The following is a 21659-nucleotide window of genomic DNA, read 5'->3' as shown; positions in this document are numbered from 1 at the left end:
AAGTGAAAAATGAAAAAAAAAGAGAAGAAACGTGTTATTAAAAATACAATTTTTATTTGAAAATTATTTCCACGTGATGATCGGAGTGAGTATCGCAATGCGATTTGTCCAATTTCTTATTGCTGTTATTTCAGCGAGTTTGCGAAACGATAATATTTCAAAATAAGTAAGTATACACACACACACACACATAGGGGGATGTATGAATAAAGTATGACGAATTTCCATATCATCGGTGGACGGTCCAATTCTATAGAAGCTCATGGAAGATTAAAACGTTCGTCAGCGTCGAAATCTTCTCATTTTCAAACCTTTCACGATATACTAACTCTTCCTTCTTTTCTCATACATGTATATGTATAAATATGTATAATATATTTACACATATATATTTATACGAGAATATACACATAAACGTATAAAATGTAACATATACGTGTATCGATCGTTAGGAAAGAAAATACGTTCGATGTAGATACTTGGTTTGCCCTCCTTCGTTCGTGCTCACGCAGCATACATACCATCGTTGAATATAAACCAAAATAAAAAAAGATACGATAACGAAAATCCCATTTTCTTTGGTTATTCCCAATAATGGTCATCCGAAATCAATAATTTTGAGTTATCGTAAATCTATTTACTCCTCGAAAATATTTGTTTCAATTATCAGGTAGCTGTAATATACGTTTTTATTATTTTCCAAAAGATTTCAATAAAATAGATGAAACAAAGAATATTCTAAAATATAAATCTGTTCGAATTCGATCATTTTTACAACTGTATTTGTTATTACGAATGAAAATATTAATAAATTGTGACGAGGATGAAAGAATAATTAGATTATCTATTACGATTGGGGTATGTAAGAGTCCTTTTACGTTTTCCACAATTAATCAATTTTTATTTTATATCGTATCTTATACGTTTCCATTGAAAAAAATCTTTTTCTACAAGTTACCAGTATTAATAAATTTTCTTTCCTGAATCTCTGCTTATCTGTATTTTTCTCTTTCTGTTTGCCTTCTAACCTTACATACGTAGTTTTCTTGTGCTCGAAAAATTATCGTAACATTTATTACTACCAAGATATTTCGCATAAATTCTCTCTCTTTCTTTCTATCTCTCTCTCTCTCTCCCTCCCCCTCTTTCTTCCCTACTTTCGCGACGAAATTTTTATCGCGATGTCGTGGTTTCCACGCTGGAAATTGAATTTCCACCTCCTTCGTTCGTTTTCTTTCTTTTTCTTTTTTTTTTCTTTGTTTTTTCTTCTTCTTCTTTTTTTGCCGTGAAAGCGGAAAAATGATGAATATTTTCTAGGGCGAACCGATCTTCTGAAAAGTTTATGTCGAATAACGCGAGACGACACCATTCGTCGATTTCCTCGACCATTTTCGCTATAAATTCTCATAAAAGAATATTCAATTAAGTTCACTCTATGACAGAATCAGTCAATTGTTCAAACATTTATTTCACGGCTTTTCTTTTATTAAAATGTTTTTCATACAGGTACGGTTTATATAATATTTAATCACTATTTAAAAGTGATGGAACGACAACTGTATTATTCATTTATAATAAGTTCAATATTTAATCGATACAAGAACTAACAACCTACGGTCATTATCTTTGTACGACGATAAATTGACTTTCTTTATCGTTACCACGACGAAAACGTTAATTTGGAGCTTTAAAGCTTCGAGATGATTATTGAAAAACTTGTACAAAAGATCGGTAAAATGAATATTTATGAGATTGTGTGTATTTTTGAATATTTATGAAACAAATTGTAAAAGTAAACGATAATCCTTAAGGTAGATATTACCACTCTCATGTTATTTGTAAACTGAACAAATAAAGAAATTTACTTAATGTCCACGGACGAATTGTAAAACGGAAAATTAATATAATAAAAAAATCTATTGTATGAAAAAATCAGCCTACGTGATATAACTGCATTCATTGCTAAACGAATCTACCGTATGTCTACCTTGGACAAATTGCAGAAGAAGTTAGAGATAAAAAAAAAAGAAATATTTCATTTCGACTAATTGGGTTTTTTTTAAAACATGCATACATTTATACATTCATTTATACATACATACTATACAAGAATAAATATATCGATAGAACGAATTTTCAATTGGTCGATCTGAATACGTATCCAGTGTTATAAAAAAAAAAAGTGTTCTCTGATGAGATATTAGTTATAGAGAGGACTATTAAAACAAGTGGCATCACTCAGGTGTGCAACATCGAACGTCCAAGCCTAAATCCAGATTTAACGATGCCAGCTGAAAATTAATGCTATGGAACCACCCAAGAGATACGTTATAACATCACACGTGCAACTTGCCGTGCATGAACGCAAGCTTCGTAACGTAGTAATACTGAGAGCTTTGATGATTTATCGGAGAACGTATCGCGAAGAGAAAACGAGAGAATAACGGCGCCGCGGCTCTTATTTACAACACCAAAAGCAAATTGAATAGTTCGTAAAGTCATTCCTTTTTTTCGTAGTTATAGCTGGAAAACGTAGACGATGAATAAAATTGAATTAAGAAAAATCAATAGATAGAATAAATTTCACGTTGGAGTAAATAGAGATAGAGAGATAATTAAATTAATTATTTATTTAAAAATAAATCTATACAAGAACGAATATCGTTATATCAATTGTAAATGTTCAATAATTTATATTTGCTCTCTTGTAATGCAAAGCTTCTAAATTCCTTACTAAGCAAAAACCCTATGTATAAGATTATTATTGATATAAATTTAATTGTGCAGGAAAATAAATATTTCAATATATTAGATAAATATAATGATTTTTTTTTTTTAAACGATCAAACAATTCCTCTTTTTTAGATATACCTTATCTAAAAAGGTCGTATATTAAATTCGTAGAAATAAAATTATTATGCAAAAATGGTAAAAATAGTCATTCATGTTTGTAGAAAGAATGAAATATTTTTTTCTTTTCCTTTTCTCCGACAAATTCTTTCGTTACACGAGTATTCCCAGATATCAACATTTCGATATTCGTCCATGTAGAAAATGAGATCTTACAGTGAGTCTCGTTTCATCGTTGACTGGTCTCTAGTAAGAAAGAGAAGATGAAGAAGAAGAAGAAGAAGAAGGGAAAAAAAAAAAGGAAAAGAACAAAGTGTTGAGCTTTGCCTATCTCAGCACGGTCTAATTTTAGTGAGGTGAAAGAAAAAAAAAAAAACAAAAAAATCGTAAAAACGTTCGGCTTGCCTTCTTCCCTTCTTTCCTCTTAGTATCTTTTCTTTTATTTGAAAAATCGATCGAAAACCCGTCGGTTAGAACAGAGAACGATTTTCATGCCACTTGGTAAGAAGAGCGTGAAAGCTCGATAAAGTTTTCACGGATAAAAACGGTCGTAAGTATAATGGTCGGTAAGCCCGTGGTAATCCCTTCTTCTTTTAAGATAGATGCGCAACTTCTTCTTCCGCCCTTAGCTCTCGCATAATCGGTCGCGTAAGCATGAGGACTCCATTTTACGAGTTATCGATGCATCTACCTATGCACGTAAGTATGCATGTATGTATGTAAGTATGTATGTATGTATGTACTTTTCTATACACAAGCAAAAACGTTAAAAAGTGTAATATTGTAAATTACACTCCTTCCCTTATAATACCAACTAGTTTGTAAGTTTGTAACATAGATAAGAGTATCTATTATATAAATGTATACACACGCAGTAAATAAGTATACTTATACCAACGTATTTTAAGTGAACTTTCGTCGAGTGAAACTACTAAAAATCGATTTATATCTAGATTATTGATAATATTACGAAGTAATATCTTTTCGAACTGTTAACAATTTTCTTCGAAAGTATCATCAACTTTCTTCTTAGACTTTTCTTCTTATAAACATTTCCATTGACCACTCCTCCTCTCCTTTACATATTTCTTTCTTTTTTTTTAAACTTTACAATACAAAAACTTTTCCTAACTTTTTATTGTAAAAAAAAAAAAAAAAAAAAAGATAAAAATAATGATCGTAAATGTCTACGTGATATCTCACTCGATTAAATCAGATTAATCCTATTGATTTACATATATATGCAAACGATTAAATAAATTTATATTTATGTTGGTTATCTACGGTCATACATTTATTGAAATCGATACTATAAAATATTGATCCAATAGAAAAGAATAATTACATCGGTAGTAAACAATAATGTTTAGGTATACTTCTCCTTTACGACTTTGAAAGAGTTAAGCAGCTTTTTTATTATTATTTATTATAAATCCTAGGAGAATTTTATATAACACTTACTTATATTACTTTACTTTGAATACATTATAAGAGTATCGTGTATTTTATGTTCGGTAATAAATATCCTTATACGCGTAAATATGCAAATTATTTACGATATAAAATTTCTCTTAATATATTATCATCAATTAATTAAAGTATCATCATTAGTATAAAACATATATCTTAACAATTCCAATTATCTATTAGCCGTCCTCAATTGGACGCAAAATTATAACTATATGTAACCATATCAAAAAGAATATGCATATATAGGATAATCCGATAAAAAAAAAACATAAATAAACGCGTCTAATGATCGTACTTGCGTTTGCTGTTTTAGCCACGCATTAGCACGTTTAGCACGCTCACAAAACGAGGTCTCTCTCTCTCTTACACACACACACACACACACTATTTCTCTCTGGTTAAATGTTTGCTATCAGATTGGAAAACACGGCCACAGTGGGCCACGCTAGCATTAGCATAATTTTCATGGCGTGCAAACAACGACAAACGCGCTTGCGATCAATGTTCCAAAATCAGTACTGATCTTGCAGCTTACTCTCCGTTAAATCCTTCATCTAATGACCGTGACAGATTAAAATTGTTAAATAATATAGATTACGTAAATATTATACAAGAAAAAGTGAGATGATTTGTATTAAGTTTAATATTTTTCATTAATCCTTGATCAAATTCAATAGAAATTTTTCTTTGTATCGCGCGTATAATTAGATTTCTATTAAGCGTTTAACGAGAATCCTTTTAATTTTCTTATTTTCTATGTAAAAAAACATTTTCCCCTTTTTTTCCAAGTCCCCCTAAAAACGATACTAATTAATTCCGACCAAGCTTTAGAGCGTTTCTAGCTGAATCGCATTTCCATTTGGGCAAACTGGTTAAATTTTCATAAATCACAATACCTACCAGGCAACCGCTTGTTAAGTGGTATCATAAATCCCCTTACGATTGTAATCCCATTGTGGCTCTATTTAATAATAAATAATTTTCCTGGGAATTGTATATAATACCCGGATTCCGTTCGTATCATCTTATAACACGTGGAACATTAGTGCATTCTCTCTGATTTTCCTAGATTTTTTGTTCAAAAATATTTCAAAGAGATATCTCTCTAAATCAGCGTTAACGAGATCGTAAGACACACAAGAGAGGAGACACGCTAGATTTTACCTATTACCTCCTATGTATGTATATGTATGTTATGTATACGTAGATAGTAGTTACCAATGAGAACACGCGCATACGAGTATACTCTATTCGTTGCTTTTCAATCTGCATTTAATTATCTTCATGTAAGCTATTTATCCGACTTGGAACCACAGTGCGTGTTGAATTACCGCACGTTTTTGGAATCATTGTCATGATCCAAAATAAAAGTTAATTTATTTGTTACTTTTTATCACACACCTTAAACGCACGTTGTTCGATTCTATATGGAATAACAAATAATCGGTCAGCTGTGAATGACTTCATCACAATTTTATAAACAATCTGCCGATGACAGAAAGAAATGAGAAAATTCAAACTCTAAAAATACAAATGACAAAAACATTCATTTAAAGTATCTTACTTGTGTTTTCTGAATGAAGAAAAAAGAAAAAAAGACAGTGTTGTTTGCTTAAAGTATTACTTTAGATGGATTATATCATTTCATTTTATTTTTTTCCTTTTTTTCTGTGTGTTTTCCATGGATACTATGGTGCAGGATCAAAGTGTGAAAAAAAGAAGAAGCAAATAAATATGTTTTGCTCGATGATTTCATCTAATGTCTTCTTTTATCTTGTTTATCTGTCTGTCTGCCTGTCTGTTTCTTTCTTTCTTTCTTTTTAGGTACGACCACGGGGAATATCTTATTGTCTATTTCTATTTCCGTCTTTCTATGTCTCTTTTTGTTTGTCTCTATTTGCCTTCTCGGTGTTTTCTGGTCTTTTTTTCTTTTTTTTATATGTCCGCCTGGTTGCGTTCCCTCTTGTGTTTGTCTATCTTATTCTTTTTCCTTATTTTCTTTTTTTCTTTTTCTTTTTTTGTTTCTCTTTGTTTTCCACCCCAATTCCCCTCAACCGACAAAGATTACGATGATTTTCATCGCGAGGTTTTTATTCGAGAGAAAGTTAAACGCGCGGCAAGGTATTCTTCGAAACTCTTGAAAAAGTTTTGCGATCGATGGGAAAGTCTTTGCTTTAAAGCGATCGTCCCTTTTAAAAAAAAACTCTAAGCGAGAGTAACTTTTATCCTCCCCACCATCTTTTGATACCAACTTAAAAAGACCAACCCTGTTTCAAACTTCTTGACGACTTTCATTTTACTCTGTGTTCGAAAACTTTTTGGGTTTCTTAATCACTTCATAAAAAAAAAAAAGAAGAAAAACATTTGATAATGAAAAGTTTTCGATTCGGAAGAAAAACACTTCGATTCATCGAACGTTCAACATTAACACTTAACAAAACCAACAATTTAATCCATCCGAATGATAGGTGGTTACGAGATGTAATAGATCAATTTATAATAATTTTGTAATAATTTAAGCACACCATTTATTATGGGTTTATTATATATATATTATATAATGCATGTACGGCAATAACTGCAAAAACGCTTGAAAACGCGTCACACGTTCTTTAATAAGAAGATTACGAAAGTGCATTGATTGTAATGGGGAACAATTCGAACACTTGTAATAATAAAAACTTATTTATGAATATCTCAACAATTATTCATTTTAGATCCTACATAGTATAATAATTTTGTATATAGAATTTGATGCTTTATTAGAATCCAGGAAAAAAAGTTAGACATTTCATGTAAAAAATATAATACTAAATGATTTTTTAAATTTCTTCAATTTTCTATTAGATTCTCGATTAAGACTATTAATCGAAGAAACATTAATCACAATTAACGCGAAACTAACACTAAAAATCGATTTTATATAAATTATAATTAAAAAGTAAGTTTGTCAAACTATAGAACTTCCCAAGACGGGTTCATATTAAAAAAAAATTGTACGTTAAAATTTTCGATTTACTTGAGAAGGTAAAAAAATCCCCTTTAACTTCTATTGTCGTCATAGTTAAGAAGTAAAATATGATTCGCGCGTATTTCGCGATTATAAATGGGGGAGGGAGGAGTATGACTATAGTTATGGGACCATGACTTCAAGAATAGCCAAATAAAACAGATAGATGCTACTACAATGTTTCAGCGCGAGTGTTTGTAGTAGTTTGCTAAGAGTAAGAATGTTACTACTAGGAATAGACCAACAGAGCTAGGTAACAGCAGCACCATCGATGTTAGACCGGAAGAGATCTAATGTTACGATTCTCTCTCTCTCTCTCTCTCTCTCTCTCTCTCTCTCTCTCTCTCTCTTTCAACGGATACTGGCTTCGAGCCCGAGAACCCTCACGGAAATGTCCTCCCACTTTGCCTACGGTCTGCGAAGTTGTTACCGATTTCCGCTGAATCTCTGACTTTACAGTTGGAAGTTTGAAAGGAGAAGGGAAAAGGGATCGAGGATAAACTTGGACAAATTCTCACCCGAGCATAACCGAACTGGCTAAAGAAAGAAATATTTTATCTTTCCGTATTCTTATCCTTTACAATTGTTGATACTTTAACATTTCGAAGAACAAAAAGCAGGAATATCGTAAGAAGATTTGATTTGTTTCTTAATTTAATTTATTTTAAATTGGCTTGAAAAAGATATCACTTTTTGCATTAACAAATAAAAATAATCAAATAATTTTTAAAGAAGCAATAGAGCTTGAATTGGGTCAGAGAAAATCCAAGGAAAGGTTACTGAAGGAAAAATTACCCGATCGTGTCCAATAAATTTTCTCCAGATAGAGAGGATTACGGTAGTCGTAATTAAGACGCATCCGGTCTGCTCAGAAATTACTCCACGAATGAATTATAATTTAGAATCTTATTTCCGATCAAAAAAATCCATATTTACTTTTAAAATTTTCCTTAAACGTTACTTACTGTAAAAATGGTTCTAATATTAAAAAACTATTTATAATGCAATTTTTAATCCTCGGGGTAAATATCAAAAATATTATTATAAATTTATATTTAATTAATTTGCAGAAAAAAAAAAACACAGAAATCTTCATTTACGTGAGATAGATTTAATTATAATATAACACCAAAAATAAAGTTCTCGATTTAATAAGATTTTCAGTATCGCATTTTCATTAATGATCTGCTAATTTTTGTGGAATAAATAATAAAACATGAATTTTCCTAAAAGATTTCCTTGGTAAATCTACTAAAGGAAGTTAATGAGAAGTGAACTTTACGATTCAGGGAGGACAAGGAGAAGGGAAGTTACTTAACCGTTCGAGGAACAACCTTCTCTCTGAGTTTCTGTTTGAGGAAAAAAGAAGAGGAAATTGAAGAAAAGGAAAGGTTTGCCATTGACCTGAAGCGTGAGTAATGATGTTCTGTCGAGATTTATGACAGGAGAGACGAAAAGCCTTTAGCAAGACACACGAGCTTCACTAGCAAAGTTCCCTTCCTATAAATTGTCCCCCATTTGATCGTTTTTTTCGCATCGATAAGAAATCGGACCTTTTCTAGGGTTTTTTCGTGCTTTTTTTTTTTTTTTTTTCTTTTCTATTTGTATGTGGAAACGTGCAACCGAACGTTAACCGAGCGGAGCGCTTTTCTATGCACGCTCGTAGAACGCATATATCATTTTTTTCGCCAACAAGTCGTTTGATCTTTTTCTGTTTAGGTACGTTTACTTACTTTAACCCCTCCCCCCCCCCTGCGCCCACGATTGTTCGATTATTAAAGGAAAATTTATGAGTACGAGTAAGAAAGAAGAGATCCTGCCACTTTTTCATATTATGATATTTTATCATTGCCATATAATACGTGATATTAATTACTTTTCTTAACCTGTTTACTTTATATATCTATGAAGAAAATAAATTGATTTATCGAAAAAGTATTATTTACATATGGGTATATGTTATTATATTATATTTATTATCATTATTAATGAATTATATATTGTAATTGTAAATTTATTTAATTTTTATACCGATCTAAAACATATATCCAAATTAAATTTACAAAATTAAAACACGAAGGATTAATAAAAGTAAAATCTTATGTTTCGTTTGATCCAATTTTTATGTTAAAAAATGTAAAATTTACGCTCGAAATGAAGACTACGATGTTACTTCTAATGGCAAAAATCCACTCTTTTAGATTCATGTAGGTAGAGAAAATTCCGTGAAACACGGGAGCTAATTTCATTTAATAAAATTCTCATAAATTGAAATACTCTTTTATCCATGGTTATCGTTGCACTTAGTTTATGATTCAACCTAGGAGAACATGAATACCAAAGCGTAATATGGGACCGATTTATTGTCTCTTGAAACTCAAACTGCGTTTCGTATCAAACTTGTATCCTTCTCATCCGTAAATTGTCATTGTTAATCTTCGAAAAATTTTCAATTTATTTTTATACAAAATTCGTATTTTTTTAAATTGATATCTATTAATTTTACGTTACATAAATTTTTTCATAATTAACCAAGAAAAAAAAAAGAAAAGGAAATAATTCGTGCTTAATATACGTTTAAACTAATTACGTATATCATAATTAAATCTTAAAATATAAAAATAAATGATAAGAGAGTCAAAGAATAACATAGAACAATGCCTTTCGGTAATATGAAAATTTCATGAAAGTAGAAGAGCTGGACGAACTCCAGAGGGGGATGATCCTTTTTTATACGCAGATATCTATTGTTTGATCTCAATCAAGAGTGTGCTCGAGATACGCCCTGTATTGTCAGATCTTTTTCTTTCCCTATCTCTCTTGTTCTCTTTTTTGAATTTTACGGTGACAATTCTGAAGGGTACTCGGTTCCTGAACAGTACAGAAAATGGAATTCCCCGTGGATTTCTCATGCGTACCAATGGGATCTAAGGCTGCGTGCGAGAGTATACGGGGATGAATGCTCTCACGTGAGAATATGTTGGTTGGAACGTTGTATGCTTTATATACGCGCATGCGCATTTATATATACTTCCTATATACCAATGACAAATACACAGTAAGAAAAATTCTACTACCGTCGTCGTTCTAACGACGGGGAAATTCGACGTACACAACTGGATATTTCCATCGAGATAAATTTCTTTCTTTTTCTTTTTTTTGTTTCTTTTTCATGTCCTTTATACCTTTTTTTTATTCTTTTTTTTTATCTTTTTCCCTTTTCCAGAAGCTGTTGTTCAACCTACATGAACGTTATTTTCCAGTTTGATGCTTGTCAAATCGGGTAAAGGTTTGAAACATCTACGAACATCCCTATTGACAACTTTGACGGATATTTCTTTATCGACTGACAATGGAGCTTATGCGTGTTCGTATGTTTGTATTAGATTTTAATATAAGAATAAATTAAACGAATTATAATTAAGATTATTATATAGTTTCCACTATTTCTCACAATTGTATTATATTATTGCACGAATAAATTAAAAGGATGCATACATATGCATTTACAATAATATTTTATTCAACAATTTTTCTTGTTTATTTTATTTTATAACAATAGTCGACGTGTTCCAAAATTACCGTTTAAAACAACGATATGATAAAAAATAAATATTAGATTCAACTAACCACACGATAATAAAAATAATGTAAAGGTGTAAAGAGAAATCCTGTTAATGCACAAAACAATAGCTATTGTTTAATAGTATATCATGGTGCAAATTTCTGAAAGAAAAAAGACAAGTGTTATGTATGTGTTTTAGCACGGAAAGAGTTATAAGAAAACTCGATTCATAAGATTCAAAAGTTTGCTACAACGACCAGAATGCGAGGCTCGCAAACAAATAATCGTGATATGGAGGAACGCCAAATATTGCTTTACTTTTGGACGATCTTTTTCCGCATGAGAGAGTATCATAAACTATTCGACGTATTCGAAACGTTAAATGATCAGACATAACTTATATTGACATTAGTCAATTTATTTATACATTTTTCTTTACTTATCTTCTATATTTCTATATTAACAATTTTTATTATTGATTTATTTCTACTTAAACAGTAGTAAGATACAATTACCTTCTTATTGTTAGATTTCTCAATCGAAAAAAATGAATAAATAACCAACAATTAATATCAAATTACACTTTATGTAAGATTAAAAACAGACAAATCCGAATTAGTATTATAATAAGAAAAATTTATATATTAATCTAAATTTAAAATAATCATTTTTTGTGTGTGACAATAATTAACGAATTTTTTTTCTAATATTTATAAAAATTATTAAATTGAGAATAGAATAATTATTAATCAGTATTATGATTCAAAGGTGTTGTTTAAATACAAAAATCGTTATCAATAATCTTTCAGTAAAAGTTTAAGAGAAATGGTCTTTTTTTTTCAAGACTTTCTGCATTTGTTCATCGAATACGACTATATACGTGTCTGTTTCCTAAAGTTAGGGATTATGTCAATATGTATGTGGACAGGCACCTCAATATTCTGTAGGTTATCCGCTAAGAAAGTTTTCCGATTCATCATCGGTGTTTCTCTTGACGTGAGCAGGTTACTCTTTCACATTTTGGTGAACTTCTATCAACGACCTGACTGCAACAGCCTGTCGAACAAATAGCATCACAAAACTGGACGGACCACAAAACTACAATTTATTTGATTATTTTCTTTTCTCGATGTGCTGTAATAATTTTTTCTTCAATCTTATAAACAGACAAGAGAAATAATTTTTTGAAACGTCGAATAAACCATATGACTTTTAATCCATGATTTCCGAACCTGATTTTTTCCATTAAAAATTTATCTGACGAACAATAGCTCAGATTACGATAAATGGTTAGTTAGTAACTTTTGGCTAAATCTAGATAAATTATGTTTTTATCTTAACCTTTGAATGATGAAAATTTCATAATTAACGTACTTCGAATCCTTTTGCTATAATTTTTTTTTTCATTCGTTCCCTCTGTTAAGAAAATTAGTCATATTATTTTTAAACGAATTTACCTACATTCAAATGACTAATTTCATAATTTCGTAAAATATAATTCAACGCCTATGATCTTGCTATCTCTTTTCTTTCTACGTAAAAACTTTGAACGTCAGTTTTTCCAGTCTTTTCTTTTATTTCGTCCTTTTATCTCTCCATTTCAAAACGTTCTTTTTCTTATTTGAAAAATTGTCGAAACAAGAAATCTACTTCAAGAAGACACAGCCGAGTATAGTCACTTATTTTTTTTTCCGTACAATATTGTAAGTTTCTCGTTTTACGAATGTTTCTAATGAATTAATCGAAATAATAAAGTGAAAGTAAATTTGTTAAATCTAGAAACTTTTGTTCTCTGTTGAATAAAAAGAAAGAGATCAAACGTAAAAATTTACTTGACTTCGCATTTTTCGTATATGACAGTTTTTATAATACTTTAGAAAAACGATGAAAAGAATTTTTATTAAAATTAAATGTAACCAATTATATGTCTATCTTTCATTTTCTTCGTTACCATTTTGTATTAAGATAAATAGAAAGAAAATTGTAGCTTTTTCCAAACAAAAAATATTCTTCAGCTTTGTAACTTGGTAACATTGCAATTACTATCGATCGATCTACGAATTGTTCTCTCGATACCTCAATGAAAGTGCAACTACGTGCGAAAAAAATAAAGAAATAATTGAAATAGAAGAAAAAGAGCGTTAAAAGAAAATGGAATTACGTTAGATTGACAGATGGGTAAAAGCCGTAGTAGCAATGAATGGACGTGTTGGTACGGCTAACATGAAAATGATAGATGCGAAATGGCCTACGGTGTGACACGATTTGTTCTATACCTTTTCAATGAAACAAATAGGTGTGTAATTTAAAGCATTCGATCAATTAGTTTCAATGGATCGAAAACGTATTTTCTGACTCATCCTATTTTTTATTTTTCTTTCGCAAAATGTATAACCAATTCGAAATCATGACACGTAAAACATTTATCGCAGTTATGTTTTTCAAAGTTAAAAATTGTTGAAATAAATTACAAAAGTTTAAATGAAAACTTAAAGGATATAAACACAAATAAAAGAATATACTTTATAAAGAAATTACATGATCGAATAAAGTAAAATGTGAAATGAGAGTAATTTTCATAGAGTTCCACTTTATAAGGAAGAGTCATACTTTTGCAATAGGGTCAAAGGATGGAAGAATTTTAATTCGAAAGTACCGAAAGGATGAAAGGATTGACCGAAGAAGTAATATTATTAACGTTACTAACGAGAAAGGAAAAAGTAAAGAAAGAATGAGAGAGATACAAGACTAGGTAATAACTAATGCAAGTGAAATTCAAATGTCTAGCCACACAGAGATTTGATTTGTTTCTGGAATACGAATGTAAATCTTTGGTATCGTTAGTGGCCTTGGAAACTAGCTATCTAAACATGACTTGCATCTCAAGTGAAATAGCCATTTACTGTCTGAGTTCTCGAGAATATCTATTTCTTCTTCTTACTCAGAATCAGAAAATAATGCACCGAATTTAGAATCATGACTGTGCTACCCGAACCACTCCATCACGAACTTCTTTCATAAGAAAATCAATATAAGAGTAAAAGAAATCTAACAATTTTTCTACGCAACTTGATACCGTCAATTATTATTTCAAATTGAAAAAAAAGCGTTCATATATTTTTGTCACAACAATATCATCGTATTTTCATTTAAAAGATTTCAAATAATTACTTTTGGATAATTCGACAGCACGATTATTCGTATTACCGCCATTCATAATTAAAATATGTTCAATTGTCTAAAGAAATTAAGATCCCGAAAGTTAGCTTTCGATAGTTTTTCTTCTTTATCTTTTTTTTTCTTTCTCCAAGTGAACACCTCGCTAAAAATGGTTCACGTACCGAACAAGAAAGGAGCATAAGCTAAAATTGAAGAGGAAACTTTCATAAGGCTCCAATTCAAAAGTTCGAGACGAGTCTTTCCTCTCGTCTTTACCAATGTTCTTAACTCCCTTCTACTTTTACTTCATCTTCTTAGTCTTTTTCTTTTCCTCTTCACGTTTCATTTGACTCTTAAAAAGATCCTTGACATCAAAGACTACTCGAAGCGAAATTGAAGAAAACAATCTTTTGATAGACTTAAACGATGAATGAATCGTCGCCTCCGAAAATTAAATAAAGTTTACAAAAAAAAAGTGAGAAATGCGACCTGATTTTTATTTTTTTATTCTATATACATACATATTTTTACAATTAATTTTTCTTAATAAACATAATTCTTTTTATAAGAAAATAAAAAAAAATATTATTTCTTCCGATAAAAAAACAAAGACATTTATATATATATATATCATGTTTATTTCTAAATAAAGTATTTTGCGTATAAGAATAATGTTTATTACGAAAATGAAAGCTGTCGAATAAGTATGATCAAACTTTCGTAATAGACTTTGAAGTTACGTGACGAGGATTTATGACGAAAAGTTTGAATAGTTTCCGGTATAAGTATGAAACTGTTCTTACTAATTACTACCAGGAATGCAATATTTTTAAAGGACAAAAAATAAACCTTGATATTCGAAAATGATTGTTCGTAATATTAAAGCAGAAAAGTTTTATTTTCAAAGAGTAATCTCTTGACGTTTTATAACTCTTTGATTAAAGCGTAATAATCGAATAGAATTGTCTTGCCTCGATAGAAAAAATTCAACAAACATAACCAAAGAACGACAAATGGTGATCAATAAAAGTCTATTAACGAAAAAATGCATTAAAATTTAACTAGTTGCATGGGAATAAACCCTTAATAGTTGTGTACGTGGGTATTCATGCGTTTTTGCAGAAAATATTTCACGAGTATACGAAATATTCAATGAATACGAGTTTTTGATATATGTTGTACGAAATAATACTGACAAAATAATAAATAATATCTGAATGAATCGAAAAACAAAGAGAAAATGAAAATCATCAGGAAAAGATCAAAACAATTTTCTTCTTTGCTTAAGTCATTTGAGCGAATGGTATCAAAATTGATAATTAAGAAATTATTAAAAGCACAATAAATCATATTTTCAATGACCAATACAATTCTTATTGTCTCTTTTTTTCTCTCTCTCTCTCTCTCACACACACTCTCCTTCCTTCTTTATGTTTCGCTTAACACGAAATGTATTTTTCAATCGGTAAGTTTTATCACTCCAAGCAAAACCAACAATGGTGAGACAAATGTACTGACAAAACTTTCATCGGTTCGACAGTAGAGAATTGTTTTTTATTTTTTTTTTTTTTTCTTTTTTTATTATACTCTGTGTATCCCCAAAGCGATAGCGAAAGAGCCGTGAAAGTTCGTATCGAACGGGATGTCGATTTTGAACACGCATAGGTAACTTTTTGAAGAATTATCACTCGTCTACAAGCTGTCCGATGGTGTGAAACTTTTTGCTCGAAATAAAATTGCAATACTAGATCGAATAAGTTTTAAGAACGAAAATTAGGAAAACTTATAAATCATACATTTACAAATATTCGCGCGATAAAATAGTAATCTTTGAAAATAGGAAAAATTAAATCTCTTGTTGAATTCTCATTATCGGGAAAAAAGTTTTCTAACCAAAAAACACGAGGTTGGTCATGCGCGAGCCCACGCGTTACCCACGTACCAGCAAATTTCCCTGAAAATCGGCTGCAATTCAATTCGCTTGTACGTCGGCCATACGCAAAACTAGATTTACAATATGCGTGTTGCTGTGAAACACTGTGAATAGAAAACTATTGGAAGAAAGACAAAAAATCTAGTCTAACGATAAAGTGAATAATATGATAGAGAAAAAAAAAAAAGATAAATCGAACATTTTCCCATCTACAGAATTTAAATATTTGATTTTCATAATCGAATATATAGTTGGCACAAAATTATTACTTATATAAAAGTATTAGCAGTTTTTAGTTCAAATCTAATCTAACAAACTATGAATAACAAAGAACAACCGGTTTTTATAAAATAACTTTTGAAATGTTTCAGTTGCTGGAGCATCCGCAGAGTCGACGCAGGATAAAAAGGATTCCATTTTTTACGTTAACGTACAAAGGATTACAAGTAGATCGTCACGTTCCGTCTTGTCATCATCTTCATCGATGTCCTCATCTTCGACATCGATCTCATCCTCCTCCGAAAGGACTCTCCAAAGGATTTTTCAAACGACACCCTCGAGCAACGTCGATAATTCCCAGATATTTGGATTGGTTCATGGATCCTCGAGGATGATGCCGAAGGAAAATTCGGAAAAGACACAAACGACTATCCGTCTCAAGCAACCTGCTTTTACCGAATCATCCAAAAATTTCAACATTACCATAATATCAGCGGAAGGAACGTCAAACGTTTCAAGAAACGTGTCAATCATTTCTACGATGACTAATGTAAGTAAACTTTTTACATTTATAATGCAATATAATAAATTAATATTAAATGTATGAGAAAGGAACGATATAACACGTTTTAATAGATTTATTAAATATTCATTAAAAGAGATAGTATTTATTTAGACATGAAAATATTTTTATGAATCTGTTCAATTAATTGTTAGATTATAATAAATGATATTGAAAAATTGTTTTAATATTCTCGCGAATATCGCGCGTTCAATCGTATTTTATAAATAATATAATTTCTTTTAATTATTTTATTGTGTAATATTATGACATACACTAGGTTGAAATAAATTTTATAATATAAATATAAATAGTATTCTCGTATAATTAATTATATAAGATACGAAAATAATATTAAATGATCGATGGGAGAATAAATGGTAAAGTTTCAATTCGTTCTAGTCGAGAGTTCGCATGGAAAATTTTGCCATTTCCATAAAACGTTGAAACGCGATTGAAAAATCAAATAGTTGAAGAAGATCTTGAAAGTCGATATCGAGTGTACTATTCTCGTAAATTTAAAAACCCTTATCGAATGACTTTTATTTGTGTAAATAAAGCTACATATATGTAAACTATTGTAGTAGCTACGTGTGCCGTAGGCCATTCTTTATTGTTTCTCGACTAGTTGAAAAATTCAAAAAATAATATCAAAGAAAAGAAAAATAATCACGAGTCTTTCCAAGTTAAAACGTGATATGTAAGATTAATGTACAATGTTGAAAATATTTTTAATAATAAAAATGTCAATTTCAGAAATCTCGAGAAAACTCTAACATCTTTGATTAAACCGATCACTTGACAATACATAATAGATATTATATAACATATATGTATTATATCTACAATATATATACATAATATTATATATCCAGATACACCTGAAGCTCGACAATTTCGAACCATATCTATTAGCAATAAGGCAAACTCATGACAATATCTATAATTTAACACTATCGATACACCTACCTATCGCCCACAGCTTCCTCCCATTCGAGTTTAATTAATGACCTGACATTTGTATATTTGTAGATTGCAAGTTCATTTTACGTAATTAAATGGTAGAAACACACTGGCGGACTCTCGATTTTTGATTTATTATGAAAGACTCTGTTCAAAGCACTAGCCAATTTAGTAATCAAGTCAATTCATTCATTAATTGATTAATATAAATGTGTAGAGTAGACTTGTCTCATAAATTCTAAATACATAATTCCATTTTATATTAAATCAAGATAGTTACCAATAAATCGTTCTTTCTTTTTAATTTTACAGATAGTCCCAACTACTGAGAGTCCAAGAGTATTAGCAAAAGTATCTTTCAGGACAACAAGCACACCGATGTTATCATCGTCGAAGGATGACACATTTCGACGTCGAAAAATGAGAAACGCCGCGGACAATTGCGAAAAATTCTTAATCGGCGATGAAACTAAAAGAGAATTCTACAGTCCCAATTATCCTAATCATTATCTAAATCATACGGAATGTATTCGAGTTCTCGAAGGTAAGTTGAACTAAACCAATAAAATATCCTCCCCTCCCTCCCTCCCTCCCTCCCTCAAAAAAAAGAAATGAAGAAGAAGAAAAAGAAAGTAAAACTTTGGAAAAAAAATAATATTATTATTCCCGAGAAGAAATTGCATTAAATAAGAAATTAAAGAGATTCTTTCCCGGTCCCCTATTTTCGATTACGCAACTTGTTTGAAATGTTAAAAGTTTGTAAAGACAATCGAGCTGGAGAAGTATAATCTACATAAAAACATAGTAGGAAAATCGTTTTACGATTCGCTTTCTATACGATTACGTTCAGCCGAGCGGACTATCTCGATTTCAGTTTAGTACCGTGCTACCGAGTGAAGGAACATCGATAATGTGCTAAAAAAGGAACAAACGTGTTCAAAAGACAAACTTACTCTTATACCCTCTTCCGTCGAGGGACGAAGCTTTGATCTTAGATTTCTTCGAATCTTCGTATACTTTTATGTTATCTACTTTGAAAATAACCTTACAGGAAGTTGAAAGATCCCAAAGAATCAGAGTGCTATTTTATTTAATTTTCTATTGAAAGATTAATCGTGTTTGAAGAGAAAACATAGGAATTTATACATCATAAATTAGAACAAAGGTACTTGATCTTTTTCCTTCGCGGGCCACACATTGGCGTTGGTTGAAAAAAATCTTTAAAAAAGTGAACGAAAATCATAGGAGAGATGTAAAACAATAGGCGTATTTAAACATTAATATAATCCTTGTGATGTTTGGTATTGTTTAACGGAGTGATCGGTCCTCAATGTAAGAGGATTGTGGTGTGGGGTTCAATTATACAGGTCAATCAAGTTTGACTACTAAAAAAAAAAAGGTAAATTCATGACTGGATGTTTCGGGCTTGCCGAAGATCGCGGGTTGAGTATGACTGAATTAAAGGAACTAGTTTCATCAAGCAACTTTGTTATTCATGACACTAGTGACAAGTGACTAGTAATAAAACTTTGGAATTAGCTTATACTAAAATAATGCTTATCATCCCTGCTGGAAATTCTCTATCCTTATCTCTATTTATCTTTTTAATGATCGTTAATCATATCCAACGCGAACCAAGGAACGTTTCATATTTGTTTTATATTTGATATCCCAAATAAAATGTTAAAGAACTTCATGCTCATATGATATTCTAATAAACGATGGATACGACGATAAAGAAAACTGTCATTTTTTCTTTTTATCGTCGTGCTTTTGACGAAATAACGAGCACAAAGTAAAATATTGTTACAAATCGTTTAACGTTCTCCAGTTGAGCTGTTAATCATTCGTCCAACGGTAAAACACAAATTCAACGTAAACTCTGGATATTTCGAGCTGGACGTAACTTTGAAAAAAGAAAATCTACCCGGTGATTCATAGATGCGTATATACGAGCGTACGACGACGTTTAAATAAATTGTCTTCGTTTGAAATTTTTTATACGGACCCACTCACGAATTCCACGCATATTTCCAACATTTTGATCTAATTTATCATTTTCATATATGTTCGAATTTATAAAAATATAAAAAGAAAAAAATTCTACTTGCCCTTTCATTGAAATAGATTACTACCCTTACGCGTTCGTTATCGTGACAAATTCTTCGATTCGAGTTATTCCTGAAGAAAAAAGGATAAATTTTTCAGTAGACTCAGTGAAATCATAAATCATTGTAACATTCGATTCCGTACGGTCCGATCGAGACAGTGTGAATGTTCCGATAACAAAGCGATTTATCGAAAAACTATAGACGACACTGTTATATCTTGTCGAACAAGAAATATCTTCCTTTTTCTCATAAAATAAATGTCATGTATGACCAAATAAAAAGTTGTCGATTTTTTGTAAATAATTAAATTGTCCAAATATAAAATTCATCATCTCGAATTTCTCAAAATATTTAATTTTCCATATAAATAACTAGATAAATAAAAACGATATTATTAATGATATTAATCATATTATATGATACAGATAAAAGATCATTTATTATAATATAAATCTTCATTGTTTCAATCTCTGCAGTTGATTCAAACGCTCCCCTATGACCTGTAAATTTATGCTGGAACAAGAAAAGATAGTTGGAAAGTTTCCTTTAAAGTTTCCTAATGTAGGGTTCGTAAGTCTTCGATATGAATTTAAGTGTCTCGGTCTCGAAAAATAGCTTTAAAGAGAAAATTTCGATTCGCAAAGTTAAATCGGTATTTTATCTTCTTGAAGCAGCTAGAGCCGCATGAAAAAAGAAATGAAAAGAAAAGAAAAAAAAAAAGGAAGAAAACAATAACAAATAAAAGAAGCAGAAGCAGAAGAAGAAGAAGAAGAAGAAGAGAGTTAAGATAAAAAGAAAATAAATTAAAAAAAAAAAAGAAAAAGAGAGAAAAGAAGATGGTCGTCTTGTTTTCTAAATCTTTCGATAAAAAACTTTAGCCCATGTTAAAGAAGTATAGAAGAGAAGCGATGGTGAAGTCCCCTACTTTATCTGAAAATTAAATGATAATAATGACGAGGAGGAGAAAATTCTCGAGAATATAATTACCCTCTATCTCTTTTTATATCTCTTCTTCAAAATTGCATTCATTACGAATATCTTCCTCCCTTTTTTTTTTTTATTTTTTTCTTTTTCTTCATTATTCTTTTCTACTTCATTTTCGAATAGTAGATGTACCAAGAGACAGCAGCACAGATTTGAGAAAATCTCATTAGTCGTAGTGATATTTTGGAAACCGTTACACGAAGCTCAAGATGCACCGGATCGAGCTTTTACGAGGGCATCTAGATCTCGTTCGAATTTGAGTCAGGGTCGAGAAGTCTTGTACGAGTTCTCTTTCTCTCTCTCACTCTCTCTCTCTTTCAAAATGTATGAAATCTTCTGACTACGAAAATAGTAGCGCCGATGCTTAAGAATCTCGATCGAATGTTGCGAATGGTAAGCTGCTTTTGCTACCTCGTGCACCTTATAAATATCGTCAGGAAAATTCGTTAAATTCCAGCTCGCTCGCGAACGATCATTTAAACGATAAATTATATTTATAAATTAAGAATTTTTCGATTCATTTATTATACTTATAATTTGTGTCTATTAAATACGAATGATTAGAATATCAATGATGATAAATTTCATTTTGTAAATATATCATATTATTAATTACATTAGCGTTGAGTTAATTAATAATAATATTGCATATTAACGTTTTCCTTTTTCTCCGTCACATAATTTTTCATTTTAAACAAGAGTTTAATTAATTCGGAGAAAAAGATCGTGTTTGTCAATTAAAACGAGCTCGCCCTAGAAAGCCAAACTGTCATCGTTTCGTTGCAACATTTTTATTGAAACAAAAGAATTTACTCTTAGCGAGCAAAGATGTT

General features: G+C 30.6%; 1 protein-coding gene across 5 annotated transcripts in view; it reads left to right on the top strand.

Moving 5' to 3' along the window:
• LOC106793461 overlaps positions 1 to 21659 on the top strand; it is a 96772-nt gene that overhangs the window by 41221 nt on the left and 33892 nt on the right. For all 5 annotated transcript variants that reach the window (XM_014760412.1, XM_014760415.1, XM_014760417.1 and 2 more), the window contains exons 3-4: positions 16359 to 16756; positions 18044 to 18275. In XM_014760412.1, coding sequence (XP_014615898.1) covers positions 16359 to 16756; positions 18044 to 18275 — 630 coding nt within the window. The remainder of the gene's footprint in view (positions 1 to 16358; positions 16757 to 18043; positions 18276 to 21659) is intronic.

The sequence above is a fragment of the Polistes canadensis genome, unplaced genomic scaffold, assembly GCF_001313835.1.
Source record: "Polistes canadensis isolate GaletaPanama2010 unplaced genomic scaffold, ASM131383v1 scaffold_14, whole genome shotgun sequence".
Taxonomy (NCBI): domain Eukaryota; kingdom Metazoa; phylum Arthropoda; class Insecta; order Hymenoptera; family Vespidae; genus Polistes; species Polistes canadensis.
Note: the sequence above shows the minus strand (reverse complement) of the source record. Positions and strands in the feature narration are given on the sequence as shown.